General features: G+C 40.8%; 1 protein-coding gene across 1 annotated transcript in view; it reads left to right on the top strand.

The window, feature by feature from the left end:
• The window catches only part of stxbp5a (syntaxin binding protein 5a (tomosyn)), a 92,533-nt gene extending 73,265 nt beyond the window's left edge, over window positions 1-19,268 (top strand). The window contains exons 13-28 of the mRNA XM_083934202.1: window positions 40-187; window positions 2,452-2,519; window positions 3,683-3,723; window positions 4,403-4,623; window positions 6,191-6,363; window positions 6,721-6,846; window positions 7,301-7,452; window positions 10,000-10,062; window positions 11,867-11,920; window positions 14,239-14,289; window positions 15,301-15,582; window positions 15,785-16,154; window positions 17,703-17,868; window positions 18,149-18,260; window positions 18,365-18,585; window positions 19,141-19,268. Coding sequence (XP_083790328.1) covers window positions 40-187; window positions 2,452-2,519; window positions 3,683-3,723; window positions 4,403-4,623; window positions 6,191-6,363; window positions 6,721-6,846; window positions 7,301-7,452; window positions 10,000-10,062; window positions 11,867-11,920; window positions 14,239-14,289; window positions 15,301-15,582; window positions 15,785-16,154; window positions 17,703-17,868; window positions 18,149-18,260; window positions 18,365-18,585; window positions 19,141-19,182 — 2,290 coding nt within the window. The 3' untranslated portion in view covers window positions 19,183-19,268. The remainder of the gene's footprint in view (window positions 1-39; window positions 188-2,451; window positions 2,520-3,682; window positions 3,724-4,402; window positions 4,624-6,190; window positions 6,364-6,720; window positions 6,847-7,300; window positions 7,453-9,999; window positions 10,063-11,866; window positions 11,921-14,238; window positions 14,290-15,300; window positions 15,583-15,784; window positions 16,155-17,702; window positions 17,869-18,148; window positions 18,261-18,364; window positions 18,586-19,140) is intronic.
• Window positions 19,269-21,099: the final 1,831 nt, after the last annotated feature.

The raw sequence follows: 21,099 nt of genomic DNA on the forward strand, positions 1-21,099 counted from the left end.
TAATTAAGAGTGACTTTGTCTGTGCCCTCTTGCTAACAGTTACCCTATATTCGAGAACCCCTATCCTCTGACTATCCATGAGTCTCCTGTGACCTGCTGCGAGTACTTTGCCGACTGCCCTGTGGACCTCATACCTGCACTTTACTCTGTTGGCTCGCGGCAGAAACGACAGGGCTACAGCAAAAAGGTAGGCAACTAAAGCTTAATGTTGTATGGTTATTGTGATGTTTCTTTCAGACTGTTTTGGGAATCTTAATGTAAAATCCTTCACCTCTTTAAATTATCAGTGGTAAAAATCAGGCTTTTGATTGAGACCCTCAGAATTAATGAGCAAATGCTCCCAGGTTTACAATTTTGCAAAGAAAGGGAAATATTGGAAAGAGAGAACAAATTGGATATGTATATCGAATTAAGGTATATTTAAGGTAAAGCGTGGGACAAATGCTTTGGATACTTAAAATTGTATTGGATCTGGGGAAGATTCCTTGTAAGACCTACATACGTTGTACTTATTATAGGAAAAAAAGTAAATACAAGTTAATATTATTAATTATTTATTTATTATTAGTATTATTCATAGTTTTCTGTAGACACATTTTGCACTTTTGCATGTGACTCTAAATAATACTTGAAAAGCTAAAGACATTCCCATAAGCCTCAGCCTCAATTACCAATTGATAGCTATATATATACTATATACTATATAGCTATATACTATCAGGCTAAAGGGTGGCAGACCTGGTTAATAGTAGCCTCGCTGCTAAACGTGGGCAAGTTAGCATTATCATTGTGAGCATGTTAGCAATCAGATGTTAGAATTTAGTTAAAAGAACCATTATGCCCAGGTACAACCTTGGCCCCTATGATTGATACCAAAATTGAAAAATATTGTTAGGAAATTACAGAGCTGTAAAATAAGTGTAACTCTAGCATAGCTTGTCACTACAGAAATATAATGACTTCCTCGGTTGAAATCACTCACCTACAGCTTGCAGCTAATTAATGTTATATTCTTTAAAACCTACACCTTCCAAATTATGGACAGGCAGTTCTCTTGACTTCTCTAGACGTTGATCTCACCACATCTGAATTATTTTTTACCAATCAAACTGTCCATCTCCCTTCGTTCCATAGCCCTTACCAGTCTCTTAAATAAGGAACATGTAATCATAGGACCCTGAGAACATAGGGATGACCCCTCATCATCATTGTTTGGAACCATTCATTAAGCAAAAGCAGACTTATGTTTTACTTTTGAAATCAAATAAATCACCACAACTCCATCATAAAATAACTATTTGAAAACAGCTCCCATCACAGATTAAAGATGTATAACAGAGGAATAGTATCCTGAGGGAGAAATTTCCCTTAGTGTCATTCTGAATAGCAGTGTCGTAATAAGAGCTAATATGCCTAAATCAGAGATGTAAAATGCTCCACACTACACCCTCTAACCATCTTGCCGCACTCCAAGAACAACAAGGTTACTGGTTATACATAGGTTAATACATACATACATACATACATACATGCATACATACATGCTGTATTTCTCAATGCTTCTGTGAAGCTAAACAGACTATAGAATAGTGTCATATTACCTAACAACCATCCCCTCTTTTTGTTCACCTCCTTTCTCTGCTCATTCTCATCTCTTATCAGTGAATCATCTAAGACAGACCCCCTGCTCTTTCAGCCATTATATATGCCTGTGTTCTTTTCCCCGTCACCTTCTTCTAGCTTTCTGTCGGAAATGTCAACATGTACTGACCCAGACTGGCTGCCTAGCTGTTACCCCCCCCTCCCACACTTTTTTTTTCTTGTTAAGCAAAGGCCTGGCTGAGCTGCGGGAGGGCATTCTCACATAAAGATCACCATGAGTCATCCTGATGACCTTTGTATGTGTCAACGTGTTCAAAGCTAGACCCCCACCCCCCTGTGCGCACACACACACACACACACGCTCTCAGACCGAGACACACACTCATTGAGGTGCATAATGCATAATTACAAGACACGCTGAGAGGGGCACACAAAAGGATCCCTGCCTCTGTTTCCCTATGCACGCTACATGTGCAGTTTCGTCATGTTATCTATGCCTACAATCGATGTCTCTGTTGACATGCTGTTTATTGACAAAGCTGTACTTTTTACCTGTGGTCTTTCATTCGCCCTAATGTACGCGTGTGTGTGTGTGTGTGTGTGTGTGTGTGTGTGTGTGTGTGTGTGTGTGTGTGTGTGTGTGTGTGTGTGTGTGTGTGTGTGTGTGTGTGTGTGTGTGTGTGTGTGTGTGTGTGTGTGTGTGTGTGTGTGTGTGTGTGTGTGTGTGTGTGTGTGTGTGTGTGTGTGTGTGTGTGTGTGTGTGTGTGTGTGTGTGTGTGTGTGTGTGTGTGTGTGTGTGTGCGTGCGTGCGTGCGTGCGTGCGTGCGTGTGTGTCTGCTGTCTATCCAGGAATGGCCTATTAGTGGTGGAAACTGGGGTCAGGGCACACAGAGCTACCCAGAGATCATCATCACTGGGTAAGACAATACTGATTTCATTAGCATTATCGTCTTGCTGCAACTCAATTACTTTCACCTCTCCTGCACTGTGAGGTCTCCACAGCAAAGACGCTTGTCTTGTAATATTTACTGTAGGTCTTTATATATTCCAATCATGTGCACGTCGCTCTATTTTAATGTTTATTATCCCACTCTAAGCTGTCAACAAGGGGAGGGGCGTTTTTACACAGAACACACACACTGAAGAAGTGACATTGAGGTATGGGTTTGGCTCCTCTCCCTTCTCCCTCTCTTCTCACCCATACATGCTATATTATTATTCTGTACAGGCTTCTCTCTCTTTCTAAGAGTGCCAAAGCCTTCAAAATATTCCTCCCCCAATCCACTCAGCTGAACTGGCACTAAAACAATGAGGCAATGGCAACTAAAATACATGCTTTCTGTGACAATGTCCTTTTCTGTGACACCAAATCGAGAAGCTGTCATGCTCAACACCTGCTCTTGGGTGTGATAATGTGCTTACTTAATTCAGTTTTAGGCATTTATTAGACAGTGTAGACAGTTTCTGTTAGTAACACAATTTACACTGTATGGACACCGGAGCATTGTGCCCTTATGCAGACTATTGTATGAAATACCATTGTACTGTATGCTGTAGCATTAAGATTTCCCATGAGAACTACACTAACGGGCTAAACCGAAACATTGAAAGACAGCTGCAGAACTGAAGTGCAAAAGAAAGTTCAGAAAGTTTCGTTCGTATACTTTTGGCCATATAAGATACCTACTAGTTACCCTTCAGGTTAAACTTAACTAAAGTCCTAAGATATATGGAGATATATGGTTGTGTTAAATGATTAACTGAGGACCAAACTATTTTTTATAATTTATTTATTTAATGACATTATCTGGTACATGATATAAATTATCCACACCAGACTCTCCAGATATGACAAACAAATAAACCTCACATATTAGGATTTGGTTTATTTGTCTACTACCTAGACATCAGATCTTGTATGTATACAATTCCTATTCTAGAGATGTTTTAATCCTGCAGATCTTTTATGAAAGTAGAATTCAAAGTAAGGAGTCAAGACAACACGGCACTAATTTAAAATTGTATATATTTTGTTCCTCTACTTTCATCTTTTCTTTCTCTCCCACTCTTGAATTCCCAGGCATGCTGATGGAACTGTGAAGTTCTGGGATGCCTCTGCAAGTGAGTTCTCTCAACAACTAAGCTTTGTTTATGCTTCACAAAATGATTATTTTTCTCACAGTATGTAGTGTTAAAGGCAGAGCTTTAAATTCTGGAGAAAGATTCTAGATATTTGAACTGAGCACCCAAACAAATACGCCCCTCCCATCAGTGCTCCCTCAGAACGTTGTTAACGAGCCAAATTTTCATCCCAATCACTCCCACTTTCTTTCTCTTTATACATCCATGGCCTCTCCCCTGTTCTGTGCTTGAGCATGAACAAATAGTTTTTTGTGGTTCCGTCAGAGCCACTTGGTTTCCCATTTGCAGAGCCAGGGCTGTGTATGAACACCAGCTATTCTTTCAGTGCACACACAATACAGACAGCTAGCAGAACATAAGTAGACATTTTCTGAATTTGACAAAAGTTGAATTGGATATTAATTGCAGACTGCACCTTTAAGCTCAAGGAAAGGAAGAACTTTAAAAACTAATATAGACAAAGTTATCAAATAAACTTTGAGCAGTTCACCTAGCCAATACAAACAAAATAATTGTATTTAGATTAAAATTTAACTAGTAATAATTGTATTCTTTCAAGTTCAAAGCATTGCCTCTAGTTTCATATTAACAATAGTCCAATCGTTCAACATGTCTGATTTCCCTGGACTGCAACTGATACTTTCCCTTTTTACCCCAGTAATGCTCCAGGTGCTCTACAAGCTTAAAACAGCCAAGGTGTTTGACAGAAACAGGTCCAAGGAGGACAAGGGAAGCACAGAGATGTCAGATGAAGACCCCTTTGCCATTCAGATAATGGCCTGGTGCCCTGAGAGCCGGATGCTGTGTGTGGCCGGGGTGTCGGCCAACATTGTCATCTACCGCTTCAGCAAACTGGAAGTAACTACCGAGGTGGTGCAGGTGGGTAAGAGTTGATAATCAGGATGAAATACTTATTTTTCTATACAAATACAGAAAACACGCCCATTTCCCCTTCTTTTCCCTTTTATTGTAACACCCTTGCAGCCATACAAGCATGGACACAAATAAGGGACATCATTTAACCCCCTAACAAGAATACATTTTTCCTGTGTTTGTCATTTTGTGCCCTCAGCACTCGCTTTCTGTGCTGTTTTAAGATGTTGAGACATAAACACACACACACACACACACACACACACACGCATACAAATATCTGCCTAGTCAAAGGCAGTATGGTTGCCATGCCAACAGACAGAGAACAAGCAAAGCTAGACTGTCATTATAATCTGCCTTGATGGCGACGTAAGTGCTTACGGGGGTGTGATGGGAGTCAGTGTTTATGGCATACTGTAAAGACAAATGCTGTTAAATCTGTGTGAGCACGCTCCCAGCTCCTATGTTACTAGTGAGAGGTTATGTGCATTCTGTATATGCTTAGTTTATGCTTTTTGCTGGAGCACAGGAGTTTTAAATTGGTAACCAGCAGGATACTTTATTTATTTATATCTGGCAACACCTTTATTTTGCTCAGTGACCACGGCTGTGGTGTTGCTGCATGAAACTTGTTCTAGACAGAGATCACTTGTCAATCAAATTGTGTGGGAGGTGCTGTAATTAGTTTTTTCCTCACAGGTCTGTAAATTAATTTAAAAATGATTTAGCTGGTGCCCTTAATGTCTTCTGCACTGTTTCTCTTAACTGTCCAATAAGCCAATATTTTTCATGAATCTGTACAGCTCCTGTTCCTTTTTCTCTGGATGACTGCCGGTGTGCACTGATGCATGCGTCAGAGAGTTTCAGGGACTTTTTGCCCTGCTCCAAGTGTGTGACTGGGATCAGGACTAGATATGCAGTTGCAGCGAGCAGTAATTGGGAGAACAGCCTCCTTTCCCTCAAGGTCAAACAAGGTCAAAACCTCACAGAAATGAAGGTAGAGGAGGACAGAGGCAGGCAGGAGTGGAAGAGAATCCAAAGAAAGGCACCAATCACTCTTCACTCCCACATGTCAGTGGGGCTAATGAGACTGACAGAATGCAAAAGAGAGGAGCTTATCAACGTGTGTGTGTGTGTGTGTGTGTGTGTGTGTGTGTGTGTGTGTGTGTGTGTGTGTGTGTGTGTGTGTGTGTGTGTGTGTGTGTGTGTGTGTGTGTGTGTGTGTGTGTGTGTGTGTGTGTGTGTGTGTGTGTGTGTGTGCGTGTGCGTGTGCGTGTGCGCGCACATGACTGTGCGAAGGCGGAGGTTGCAGAGAAATAGCCTGAAGGAGGACTTAGAAGGAATGGAATATTTCAGTATTGAAGGACCTCTTTGACTCTAAATCTGCCTACACACGTCAAACAAATCTCTATCATCAAAGTGACTCTGTGGATGAGTATTCCCATCCTCAGAGGAATTCATGAAGAACTGTTGTTTACAAAAGTTTTGTGCCTTTATCATGATATTGATGTTTTCCTCTTTTCTAAATCTGCTATAATATTTTGCACTTATCTGCGTGTGTTGTCTTATACAGTTACTAGAAGTGCGAATGCAGTACGAGCTAAACGACATAGAATCTCCAGACGGCGGGGGTGAACAGACATCGGCGTTTCCCACCCCCGGTGCCTCCCCTCAGACAAGCGGCCCACCTTCACACCCCTCCACCAGCAGCAACAACTCTGACGGAGGCAACATGCCCTGCCTTAAGTATGAAACACACATACACGTACCGATTACATAAACTCTCAAAAGCACCAGGAGCGCTTGCACACATTCTCATACACACTTATAGACACAAGAGTCTTGCCTTTGGCCTCAAGCACTCTTGCACAGCCTTAGTCAGCGCCTGAAGCATTCTCAGCCACAGCCTCCACATCATCCCCTTTCAGCCACTCATGCCAGGCCCTCAAGACACAGCGGCTTCAGAGCTGCAGCTGCACCACTTGTCATTCACTTTATGAAACCTTTCTTTTTTTTAATCTCTCTCCTATTCATTTTCTTTTCCTTTCTGTTTCTCTCGCTGTCTCTACTCCTTTCCACTCTACGCTGTCTCTTTCTCTCCAGAGTACGCAGTACTCCTCTAAAGCAGTCTGCAGGTTACCAGGTAGATTTGGTGGTCCAGTTAGTGTGGGTGAGCGGAGAGCCTCCTCAGCAGATCACAAGTCTGGCGCTCAATTCCTCCTATGGCCTGTAAGTATACAAACGGGAATATCGCCATCACGGCTAGAACCAAGTCTTTTTCTGACAAGTGCAGACTGTTTATACAGCTCATCAAGCTGTACGGGGCGGCAGGAGCTCATTTTGTAGGGACTTGGCTTGGGAACTGAAGGGTCGCCGGTTCAGGTCCCTGAGCATTGCTGAGATGTCCTTGAGCAAGGCATAGAATATCTGAGTGCCTGTACAGTCCCCTCACTCTGACATGTGATAACATAACACACAGTGAAAACCCAAGTGTCAACCTCTGTCAGGATCATTTGGACTACGGTGATTTTAGCTCTAAAAACTAAATCATATCTCATGAGCATGTTTTCCTAACCCTTCTCTCCTTTTCTTCTTGCCTTTACATCTTTCCTTTTCTGACTCTCTTATGTCCGCCCCCTGCTTCTTTTCGCTTCCTCCCCTGACTCTGTCAACCCCCTCCTAGTGTGGTGTTTGGCAACAGTAACGGTCTGGCAGTGGTAGACTTCATCCAGAAGACGGTAGTGCTCAACTTGGGGACGGTCGAGCTTTACGGCTCCAATGACCCCTACCAGAGACAGCTCCGCTCGCCAAGAAAGTCACGACAGCCCTCTGGAGGTAATGAGGAGAAGGGATAAGAAGGAAAAGAGTAAGAAACTGACCAAACACAGAATTACTATGTCTTGTTTTGTCTTTGTTTTGCTATCTTGCTATTACAGTGCAGCCAGCAGACACAACTAATTATCTAATGGATTCTTGAATTTATATTGTTGCCATTATGTTTGTAATATCAAAATCACAATGCTTCAGAAAAATACTGTATACCATGTACTGCATCGGGGAAGGTCAGAGCCTGATTATTTCCAGAGAACATAGGAGTCGCCATTTCATATCATATTTAAAGGCTTTCCTGGACTTTCCACTTTTTGCCTACTTCTTATTGTCCAGCTACCATTCATTTAATGTACACATTATTATGTTCTTTCAGATCCACTAGCTCAAATTGAAATCCTGTACATTATTTTTGGAATTTCTGCCATCAAGCTGAAATTGGGTTTCAGCATCTGACTAAAATTAGTTTTTTAGATTATTATTTTTGGCTTTTTATGTCTTTATTTGGCAGAACAGCTGAAAGTTGATAGCGACGAGAGAGCGAGAGAGAGAGAGAGAGAGAGAGAGAGAGAGAGAGAGAGAGAGAGAGAGAGAGAGAGAGAGAGAGAGAGAGAGAGAGAGAGAGAGAGAGAGAGGGCGCGACATCTATGCCAACAACCTTATTAAGCTCCAATGTGATTAGAGCCTAGCATAGGTAGACAAACACATGGCGGGTTTAGGGATATTTGGCAAAATAACTCCTGGAATGCACTGAGAAGCAAAAAATCATTTTGTATTTAAGGACTCAGTAAAGACTCAGGTTAAAATTATAATCAGTCCTTCAGTAAACATTATTATTGGTTTCCAGTAACCCCACACCGGATGTCCCTGAACCAAATATGAGAATGAATGAAGTCATATCACGGCATGTGTTGCACCTAAAATGGTCACATAGTTCACAAGGCTGATACAAAACAAAGCACTTTGACTACACAAATACTAACTCTTTCTCTGTCCATCTTCCTCTCTCTGTCTCTCACAGCCCATCCCTTTCAAACACATTGCCACTGCAGCCTCATAGTCCCACTGATAGCTAATAAGATGCATTTCGTATGGACACACTGCCACCCTGTGTTAGATGATGGCAGTGCAGCTACGTAGAGGATGCCGCAGTGTCATGACGATGCACTGCCCATACTTAAATAAAAGTTGGATGGATGAATTAGTAAGCTGTGGATGCTGAGGGATTTATTTTTGATGTTGTGGTTGTTTATGCACTTATGCACATATACACAATCACGTGCACATGTAAATACACACAGCAGCTGGTGTCACTTACTGGTGAGCAGTGGGCTGGCACCTGTCAGAGCTTGGCGAGTGTGAGTAGTAATCAGGTGTCCAGCTGTGTTGCTCTGCCAACAGGGACTGCTGTCTGCTTGGCTTTCTGCCTCACAGGACAATGTCGCACATGCACACATTCACACATTCATACACATACATGCACGCGGCAAAGGGAGGAATTAGACCTAGAACTGGATGGAGGAACATTAAAGATGCACAGAATCTTTCTTATGTTTAAAGGCCCATACAGGAAAAAGTGAGATTTTCATTTTTTTTTTTTTATTGTAAAGCAGGTCGAGGTGCTATATATATATATATATATATATATATATATATATATATATATATATATATATATATATATATATATATATATATTGCTCAATCCACAGAGAAATGCACACAGCCCGTATTCAGAAACTGTGCCTTTAAATGAGCTGAAGAGATGTCTGTAAGGTTGTGATGTTACAACGATACTATATATAAGTAGAAAGTACCACTATGATGTAGTAACAGTCATTCCCTGGCTGCAATGACGGGGCAGAGACACTGAGAGCGCAGATGCGGAAGACTCAGAAATGCTGACCAATCATAGCAGTCTGGGCTTTTTCATGAGGGATGGCTTAAAGAGACAGGCTCTGAAGTATTTCAAATAGAGGGTGAATACAGGTATAAAGACAGATACTATGAGAAACATAATGTTTTTTGACAATAAAGCAGGTAAACATGTTCTAGTAGAAACCCAAAGTTATGATTAAACCTGAAAACGAGCATAAGATGTCTCATTTAAAATATGAGTTAAGGGGGCAGATTTTCTGATGTTTTTCGTCTGTTGGTCAGATGGAAATCATCTATTTGTATTTACGGTTAAGTCCAATCTCCCCAAAACATACCACAATCCCAGTTGATATCTGAGGCTCTCTCTGAATGTAAGATGATGAAGATGATGAAAAAAAGGTAGTGTTAGTGGCTTGTTTCATTTTGTATGATTCTTATTTTCAAATTTCTTTATTAAATTAGGCAGACAAATACACAAGAAAAAGCATTACAGCTGTACAGTGTGTATGCTTTAAAGTGAAAAAGAACAGAGAGGAAAAAAAAAACACGAATCCTCCCATCTCTCCCAACAACCCATGTCAGAAACGGTCACAATAACTAACCAAGCAACTAGACAACATATAACATAAGTGGATGGCATTTTGTTTGAATTTAATTGTACGATCTCTGCTGCAGGTCTTTGTGATATCAACGAGGGCTCAGCCACATCAGAGGATCGCTGCAAGTCCCCTACTTCAGGTAACATGTCCTTCAGTGTCTTATGAAAAGAAATAAAGGGAAAAATATAGCTTTGTGTTGTCAAGATGTAAAAGCCAAACAGAAAACCAGTCAAAAATATACCTATATTACCATGTATTTGAAGAGCTCTACTTTTAGTAGTATTTTATTGGACAGGAATACATTTGTTTTTAATCTCACACGGTATCCTGGCAGACTGGGTTATAGGCTGTAAATGTACCCAATCTCTGTGATGCTAATTCAGTGTGACAAATAAGGATTTATAATTGAATTAACCAAAACTTTGCATTCTGGTAGAAAAGCCCATTAATTTACATTAATCTGAGAATAAGCTAAAAAAGTAAAAGTTCAACCTGAAGGGCCTGAGGTATTTGGTATTTTCACATTTTCAGTAAGTGTGCATAACTGCATAATTATGAATGGTAAAGTGATTAATGAAGAATAGTCCACAGTTAAAATGTATTATTTCAGCAGAGATCATCTTTCAGTTAAACATTTAAAAGTGTCTGTGTGCTCTGTGCTGCCGCAGATTTGCACAGAACATTATCATATTAAGCAGTTTCTATATCAGTGAATATGACCACATGCAAACCAACAAAATCCATTTAGTATATTATGCACTACCGCCACAGAAGAACTACGCTGTGTTTTGCAACAGTGCGATGCTCTCTTGCTGTTTTACTTGCCTCCTTCTTAATCTATGACATTAGTATTTCAGATGAAGGTGCTTAAAGAGAAAGCAGCCCAGATCCATCTCATTAGGGGTAACTTGGCACTGAAAATAAAGAGCTTTCTAAAAAGGTTAGACAGAAAACAAATCTCAGAGTCTGGAATCCTGCTGCAGGTATGATGACTGCCCCAACCCCCCATGTCTGGTGCCACCAGACTGTGGTCTGGTACATCTGTCTGCTCTGCATTATTCATAGGACAGAGAGAGAGATAAGGTGCCCTCCTGCAAAAAGAAATCTGCCTTAACAGTCATTTAGTCTAGGGCTAAGACCTTTTTTCTGTTTTTGTTTTTTTTGGTAATTGATAAAGTCTGCCAGTGAAAGAAAAATAGTTTAGTTTTCTTCTAATGCTATTTCACCTGTTTTACCTTGAAATAAGTAGCCGTAGGATGAATTAGGACTCCATTAGTGCCAGGAGAGGTTAAGGTTTATCCGAGAAAATCCTTAGAATAGTTTGATTTGCATAAAATCACAGATAGACTTGATTATGCATTTAATACTGTAAGGATATTTTAAGGATATGCACGCAGCACAACAGAAACATCAGTAGCAAGTTAGTACTCCTTCTCACACCACCTTTTTATTTTCGTCTCACACTACATCCACAGCAATAGTCAACTGATAGTAGAACAGACATTGAACTGTTGCCGTGGTCATTTCATTAGTTCAAGGGACAACTGTGATTGTTGTTATTTGTTACGGTGAAAACATGTCAACAGGACCGCGACTGTTTTGGCCCATCATTTAATGAACAGAATTTAGTGACATACCAATAGAAATGCGAAGTTAAATGTAGGTCGTGTAGACCTTTGATATCTGTCTAATTAAATGGATTCAGAGCCTGACTAGATTTACCCGACCAATTGTTTTGTTTTTTATAAAACGCAGGCAGTGTTTTTAGGGTACGGGGTTTTTACATGAGAAAACAGGGTATTTGAGTCAAACCAATGTTCTGAATTTTGAACCAACATTAGTGAGTTAAAAGGCCAGTTTCAGGCCAACAATAGTAACAAACCAAAGGGTGTTTCTAACGAAATATTTACTCTACTTTACTTTCCCCCTTACACTTCCAAAAGTGTTGATGTCAAACAGCAATCTACAGCAATTCTACAATGGAGGTGGTAGAGGAGGTAAGATTGGCCAAAGATGTTTATGAGAGGCTGTTAAGGCAGGACAAAGTCCAGATTTGTCCTCCCACCCCTCCCCACTGTCTCTGTCCTCCGTGTCATGGTCATCACAGTGGAAAGAAATAGAACAGAGAGGAAAAGTTCAGCTTCCGGGTTAGCTTCCTTTCCAATATGTTTTGGTTTTCACTGTATTAAATTATAAACGACTGTAGTTTTTCATAAGATGCTCATATTTGACATCTGTACCCAAGTATAGAAGTATACACAGAGATCGAAAAGCTCTTGGAGCTGAGGCTAACCTGGAAGCAGGGCAGAAGTTGAGCTGTCTGCATACACACAATATAGCTTTATTGCCTTAGACACACATTGCATGCTACATGTATGTAGCACGAGTGTTATATTGTAAATGTGCCTGCGTGTGCTATCTGTCCTGACCTCCTACAGCAGATTACGAGTTAATTGATGGGCTCTGTACCAGTATGATGCTACCGCAGAGCAGTTAGTGACTCATCTACCCAACTGTCTTTGTGTACCTTCAGTGTGTGTTGATGAAGTAGATAATAATGTATCAACTGCTCAAATGTAATGCTTTTTGTCTGCAGGAGGTAGGGGTTCTTTATCCTACCTTCTTTCTGATTCAGGTGACAATGAGTAGGTATCTAAAATAACTGATAAATCCGAGACTGGAGTTTGGACCTTACCCAGACCTATCCTTCTCAGATCAACATGTTAGTTTTTTTTTAACTAGCCCGACCTCAATTAGTCTGAATCCTGTTTAAAGTTCTGCAAGACGTGTTTTTAAAAAATATTTTACGCCTCTTAATATACAGCACATTTTCTTGATCCTCCTATTAGCTTTGTTGCACCTGTGAGGGCAGAGACATTGCTTTATTATTCTTATGGGTTCATGAAGTTTGGTGACCTCACATAATTCCCATAGCTCCACCCTCTTTAACCCGCGCAGTGGTCTAACTAGCCAGAAAAAGTGGAAATCCGCGGGGCCCTTAGATTAAACAGAAAATGAAATGGGTGACTGAAGATTTATGAACATAATATTATATATATATATATATATAATATACATAATTTTGGACTTTTAAAGGGTATTAGAGGCCACACATTGTTTAAAGTGAGATTTAGAAAGCAGGTTGAGGTGCTATACTGATACATACTGCGAGAGTATCAACACACTCAATCCACAGAGAAATCCACACATTAGTAGTAACTGTATTTAGAAACTGTGTCTTTAAACGAGCCGTCAGGACTTTCGTATGGTTGTGATGTCACAACTATACTATGTATAGATTTTGTGGAGAGAGGGTCTTAAAGAGACAGGTGCTTAAACGTAGCATTTCAGACAGAGGGTGAATAAAAGTATGTTCGAATAGACAATATGAGAGAAATTAAAAGGTTTTTTGAACATTAAAGCATGTAAACATATTCTAGTGGACACGCATAATATGGGAACTTTATGGATGTTGCATTCTTATTTTATACATTTGTAAAGGTGGGTTTCTATCAGTTTTTAGAACCAAACTTGCTAACTAGCCATTACTTCTTAACTACCATTTGTAAACATAACATCTAAGTGAATGCATGATTAATGTCCCCTTTGATCAAATAAAGTTTCTCCTGCTTCTTTCTCCTACAGACAGAGAAATCACATTGAAGACCAGTCATTCATTGTCGTTTCTATTTAAATTTCACTATTTTAAAAGATGGAGTGATAAAACCAAATGCGTTTTGCAATACATGCACACATACTGTAATCAAAAGTATTTGTACTAGTTGAGACCATTTTGGGTAAGTGCCTAAGAAGGTTATTAATTAAGTAAAAACAAGAAGGTTAACAGTTACTAGCAGTAGACTACTTCAGTAGCCATCTTTTCCACTGTCTTCTTCCATCTCCTGTTCAGTATTTTCTGTTTCCTGTTGCCTTCCCGATCTTGGTGCATGCTCCTGTGGCATGAGGGTCCTGAATGGCTGTGCCGTTTTGATGTAGCTCACTGTACCAGTCCTCTCTTGCAGGGCATTGTGCAACCAGAGGTCACCTCCTTTGTTTTGTCTTCCACAGCATGCCTCTGTGATATACAGGGTCGTCTCTGAGCCGTTACACAGTGTTTCCTTCTATTTAAAACATTTTGACTCCTCAAGTCAATTAGATAATCCCCCCCTGGCACTTTGTTACACAGCCTTTTGTCGTTTTCATGTATTTTAGCTTTGTGCACAGTCCTAGCCCAATGCTAGTTATCTAGCTTTGCATGGCATCGTGTGTTAGCGTAGACGTGTGTTTGTAAAGAGGGATGTTCTCTTTTTTCCAGCAAGGATGTCACGGAAATTAAGCTTGCCTACTGAGCTAAAGCCAGACTTGGGTAAGCCTTGACTTCGTGTCTCCAAACAATTTGTATTGTAATGCAGTATATCTTTCTCACTTCAACTGGACTCCACCACATCCCATAAGTCCAGTTTTATCTGGTGGCAAGCTGTGCAGATATTCTCCTAAGTTTGCATGAGACAAAAGTAGCACTGATCTGACGAGTATTTAAATTTACTGAGCTAAATCAAAGTGTGAAATTTTCTTCTGTGCTCTGACTCCCACTTTTTGACCTTGGTGGGTGTTGTACTAGAGGTCAGTGGTGCTAAGCTAAAATATGCACACTCCATCTCACTTTAACGCTTTCTGTTACTTTTGCAGCTTTCTCTTTTCTCTCTCTTCTGTGTTCTTCATGTATTTCCTTTCTCTGTCTGATTGGTGCCTTAAAAATTCCCAATATAGAATTTTTGACACTTTAAAAAAAGGATTTTCTTCTTCAGGGGTGTACAACATTCATCCAAAGCACCAAGAACATTGGATGGGACATTGTGAAAATCAAAATGTGCAAGTGCCAAGACCTTTACCTGTTTAGCTGTTATGTCACCAAAGTAGCCGGTTCTTTCATACTAATAAAGCTGCTCTTTGGGGATGGAAAATCTTGAAAATATTGGTCAGCCTGTGAAAATGTACAAATGCATAATTGCGCTTGATTTGTTTCCATTGTATAATATATAATATGAAGTACGCATAATACAAAGTTGCCATCAATAAGGTTTAGGGTGATGCTGCTCTGTTAACCAGTCAATCTGAGATCAAATTAAACCAGCCTTTTATATTTATCCACTGTTTAGAATGCAAGCCCATACTCATGGATTTCTCTAACAGCTTTCTATACCTACATCGTCAATAACTTATAGAGATCAGTCATAAAGAATTGTTTGATTTACTAAGACACTGTAAAAAATGTTTAATTAATCACTTTGTATGTACAGTACAGTATCCAGTGTTGACTGTCTTGTGATTTTACTGCTTGGCAGGTTCTTTACCTCTCTCTGTTTTCTCCTTACTGTCCTCCTGTCTGTATGCCCGCCGCGGGGTGCCAACCCATTAGACCACCGGGACAATTCTTTCAGCCGCTCGCGCTCCTCCAGCGTCACCAGCATCGACAAGGAAGCCCGTGAAGCCATCAGCTCCTTCTACTTTAGTGAGGCCTTTGCTCGAAAGGGGGATAGCACTTTGACACCCTGCCTGTATGTGGGCACCACCCTGGGCACCGTGCTGGCTCTAGCTCTCACCTTGCCACCTGCTGGGGAGCAACGACAACTGCAGCCAGTTATCATTTCACCTACGGGTGGGTAATGGGGTAGAAAATAGGGATGCATAACAGTTTTGTTGCTATTAGTAGATGAAAAACAGATTGATGAGGATGTTAACAATATTGGCTGTTAGAACATCAGTGATAAAGGGTTTTAAAACAACAGCATCAATATAAAAAAGATAAAGCCACTGAATTTAAATCCAGATTTCAGTAACAAGCCTATTCCTTCCATCAGGCATGTTGGTGCGGCTGAAGGGCAGTGTCATGCGGATGGCTTTCCTGGACTCAACGGGTTCCATGCTGCCCCCTGCGTATGAGCCCTGGTTTGAACCCAATGTTACAGCAGACGGTGAAGAAAGAGAGAAGGTCCGTAAGCGCCGGCCCGTCTCAGTGTCGCCTTCCACCTCCCAGGACCTCAACGAGAGCCAGTACGCTGTGGTGTGTTCAGAGAAACAGGCCAAAGTTATTTCCCTCCCCTCCCAGACCTGCATCTATAAACACAGTATCACAGAGGCCTCCTTCATCCTACGGGCAGATGTGGTGCAGATGAGCCAAGGCGTGTGTCTGGCGTGTTTCTGTGCCAATGGCCACATCATGACCCTCAGGTGGGAAAAATGTCAGGTTATTATTGGAATGTATCAGTCAAAGTCACTTTAATGAATCTTGTTCATATGATTTGATTGAAGTAGTTTGGATCAGCCTGCTGTCAATCTCTATATGTTTTATTACTTTCACAGAGAACAGTATTCTTGTTTGAGTTTGTGTTTTTTAAAACAAAAGATGCTGAAGAGTCAGTATTTTTGCCAGTTTGGGTTCATATTGCCATGACAACCCTATAATATGTATTTTGAGGATGAAACACTTTTAGAGAACAACTAAATTGATTTTAAAGGGGTGCAGTGTCAATAAGAGAGCTGTGCCAGATTAGTTCTGATCAATAGAGGAGCGAGAGGTAGGCACCTGGTTCTGCTTATGAGATCATCAGGGTTGTGCATGATTGAGATGGTAGTTGGTTATTTAGCATAGACTGTACAGTATATGGTATTTAGCCATCCTTTTGGCATAAAGTGAGCATTTGGAACATTCTAAGCACACAGATGGACTTTGTAGATTAGGCTACAGAGATAGTTTGAAAAGTTTATTTGGATGTTTCTTTCACTATGAAACCTGTCACATACTGTATAAATCAGTGTGAATCCAAGCTGACCGCAGCTTTAACTTTCTGTTACTTTATAAAACATTTTACAGCTGCCGACAAACCAGCTGCACATGCAGGAAAGTTTTAACATTAAAAAGACAGATTTCACGTCATTGTTATGTGATGAGGAAATTATCTTTCATGCAACGTTGCTCTCTGTGCTAGCTTTGTTATGTGTCATTGATTCATTCATAAATCCCTACATTATGTAAACAACTGTTGTTTGTTGCAGATGATGTGTGGTTTAACAATGTTATCAGGGCAACAGATAAACTTTTAAATGGCAGAAATAAATGCCGTCACCACTGAGGCAGGCAGAATCATCATACTATGTCCTCAATTAAACTTTTCTTTTTGCTCAAGTTGTCATCCAAAGTCATATACAAAATGATGTCCTCTTACACACCCACAACGAACACACCCACCTCTGTCCTATCAGCTATCATGCTTTGATTGCAACGTTAACCTAAATGCTCGACACAACACCACCACTAAACGTTGTCCTAAATTTAACCTTACAATTTAAACCCTCGGACAAGGTGACATAGGCATGCATATGCACATGCAGACACACCAGATACTTTTCATGCAGTGTGTGGAAGGGTATAAGTCAGTAGGAGGTGTATTAGTCTGTCGCTCATCCTCATTAATCTTCACTTCCCTAGAGGAGAGAGACAGAGACAGAACAGCCATCCATATGGATGTCTGAGAATGAGAGGATGCCCAGCTGTCTGCCTGTGTGTGTTTTTGTCTGCTGAGTGCGTGAACATTGCCATCAATGTTTCAGGAGATTGAAATATGCTAAATAGTGTAGATAGAGAGTGATAAAACTTAAAATCTTTACTTAAACAAACACCGTAATCTTGGGTTTAGGTGACGACCAAGACTGCAATAAGACTTATAGTATTCTTTACACGTAAAATCACATATATCATTTCTGTGTCCCCCTGTCTAGCGTGCCGGGACTGAGACCGCTCATGGATGTAAACTACCTGCCTTTGACAGACATGCGGATAGCCAGGACGTTCTGCTTCACCAACCTAGGTCAGGCCATGTACCTCTGCTCCCCCACTGAAATCCAGAGGATCACTTACAGCCAGGACACCTGTGAAAACCTACAGGTCGGTTAAAATTCTATATACAGTACAGCATATGGATTTAATGAGTCGTGGTTCATGATTTCGGGTTTAAATCATCATTTGATCATTCAAAATAACTGGACAAGATAAAGAAAACTTTAGGGGCATGCATAAAAGGTATGCATGTAATGTATCAGAAACTATATGCCAGACTGTGTAGGGTTATATGTGTATGTATAGTGGACAAGAACACTTTATTAATAGACACAGATAATTAAACTGCGTTGTATGAAGCAGGATGATGTGTGTGTTGATGTTTCAGGAGATGCTGGGTGAACTTTTCACACCCGTGGAGACTCCAGAGGCACCCAACAGAGGGTTCTTCAAAGGGCTCTTTGGGGGAGGAGCACAGTCACTGGACAGAGAGGAGCTATGTATGCCAAAACTTCACATGCCCAGATATGCAGTAGTTCAGTCCTTTTCTGATTCAGCCTCTCACTCACTAATTTCTCCCTTTTTTCTTTTGCTTTTAACTCAGTTGGTGAGATATCAGCTGGAAAGGCATCTCGAAGTCTGGCCCAGCACATCCCAGGCCCGGGTGGCATTGAGGGCATGAAAGGAGCAGCGTCTGGTGTGGTTGGAGATCTGGCACGCGCCCGGATAGCACTGGATGAAAGAGGCCAGAAACTGGGCGAGCTGGATGAGAGGACAGCTGCAATGATGGCCAGTGCAGACTCCTTTTCCAAACACGCCCATGAGGTAACAGAAAAATGTTTGCAAGTCTCAAATCTGGAGTCATAGCAAGGACACCACAGCTCAGGAATACTCAGCCTTGCCAGGGGCCACTTGCAAAATGACAGGAAGCCAAGGGCCAGATAATAAACAAACCAAATGAAAAGCAAATTTAGATTTTCAACCTTTTGATATTGCTGTTCCCATTCATCTTTGGCAAGACACAAATTCAGTCACAGCAGCCTGGCACAGGTGAAGTGTACACAGGGGCGTTTTTGAGCCATTCAGGGCTTAGTCCAGACTTCAGAAACATTACTCACATACACTTTTATTTGACCACTAGAGGTCACTGTATGCCTGTAGAAAGTTCAAAGTACTTGGGCAAGGGAGTCTGATGTCAGTTGTAGACAGACTTTCTTTACAGAGATAAGACATCAATTCTAAAATATGTGAGTTTTCCGGTGATGCTTATTGATCATTTTAAGATTTAAAAACTTCAGCATAAGGAATAGAAGTTGTGAGGACAATCCTCATACATTATTTTGAATCATGTTCTCAGTCCAACATTTCCTCTGTTTACAGATGATGCTGAAGTGCAAAGACAAAAAATGGTACCAGTTCTGATCAGTGACAGGGGAGGAGCAGAGCTCCAAGGACACAACTGTCACCTTGCATCGGCTCATTTGGACTCACCGTTACCCCCACCCATCCGTCTGTCCATTCATCCATCCCTCCAAGCCTTCTTCACTGGAACACTTGGGAGTTTCTCCCCTAGCACAATGTTGAATACTGTTCTTACCTCAGTCTTAGGGTGGAACTGAGGGGTAGACAGGGGAGAAGGACAACCTCAGAGGGAGCAAACAAATGGTGTCTTTTTTTATGTTTTTGTCTCTTTGTTTATCTCTGTTCAACTTCTCCTCCGAGGTAGCCAATTGGCCCACGCACCTGGAGATTCTTCATTCTCATTTGCCAAAATGTCCTATACTGTTGTCTTTACTGCGAGCCCATCAGGGCCAGTATTCAAACTGACGAATATAGCTGAAAAAAAGACAAATACCTAATGAAGAAACAGGCTACAAAACATTCTTAAAATGTAAAAAGAAGGAAAAAGAATCTAAAGTTCATCATTATATATACATAAATCTAATAAATGTGCATCGCTGTATCAACTTCCGAGTGACAAGTACAAAAGAAACGGAATAACTCATCAAGGAGACAGGATTAGAGTGTGAAGGCCGAAGAGGGCTGCGTTGGAGAGCCACAGGAAGTGCTGCGACAGTGACGCCTCCTCTATGCAGAGAGTCATGGGGATAAAAGCAACTTATTCTGATGTACACTGGATATTTCGTCATCTCGCTCAACCTCTAGACTCTCCTCTGTATCTTACAGACTTTCATATCGTTACCAACAGTGTGTGTGTGTGTGTGTGTGTGTGTGTGTGTGTGTGTGTGTGTGTGTGTGTGTGTGTGTGTGTGTGTGTGTGTGTGTGTGTGTGTGTGTGTGTGTGTGTGTGTGTGTGTGTGTGTGTGTGTGTGTGTGTGTGTGTGTGTGTGTGTGTGTGTGTGTGTTTGCGCGTGTGCGTGCGTGCGCGTGTATACAGTATGTTAATTTCTATTTTCTTGCCATTCCTCTATTTGTTATTTGTTGGGTTTTTTGCTCTGTCTGTATTATTGGAAAATCTCTTATTTTTCTATTGTTGTGAAAGTGGATGATGTTTAATTTGTTGAAAAAATATGTTTTGTGGCTTTTATCTAACAACTCAGATTAATTTCTCCTTATGAAAAGGGCTGGAATCTACAAAAGGAGGGCAAGGATTTTAAAGGCATATATCATTTAGTACTCATTAACATGGCAACATCAGATTTCTTGACTCTTAAAGCAAGGGCGTATGAACCCCACACGTTTGTTGTTTACCTGAGGATTTCATGTATTCTGATGTGATGTGAACTGCCTCCCTCACCCTGTAATGTCATAAACTGCCGCAGATTGGCTTAGTCTGAGTGTGACTGTACTAATGCTGATGAGATCAGTGTTAAATACACTAACAGAGTTGGTGGAGTTTCCACATTCTGGAGTACCATCAATATGGAGATTACATGCACATGAGTAGAAACCCTATTTGTGTGTACCCATATTATGCAGAATAATAAGAAATACGGATGTGTAATCCTTAAAACATTTCAGGTTTTGCTGACAGTTGTCTGTATGAGAAAATTGTCTGTGCGATTTCTTTGTTAATATTTATTTATTGAGGTGCAAGAGACTGTTGTGTTTGGTGTCAGAAACGCTCACTTTCATTATTATCTCATTTCTATTCCCAGATTTGCAGTAAAGCTCAAATGTGGTGTATCTCTCTGTCTACCAGGCTTTTAACCTTTATTTGTATATAAGTAAATAGTTTGACAATCTAAGACCAACTGGAAAGTAAATGTCGAGGTTGCTCAAGTAACAGAAGAGGAGAGAGGCCATATTTTTTCTGACGCCAAAGAGTTGCTTTAGCTTTTCCATTGCATTTTCATTTGGCTCGTCGCTCCGCCAGAC

Source organism: Echiichthys vipera (assembly GCF_963691815.1).
Source record: "Echiichthys vipera genome assembly, chromosome: 19".
Lineage (NCBI taxonomy): Eukaryota > Metazoa > Chordata > Actinopteri > Perciformes > Trachinidae > Echiichthys > Echiichthys vipera.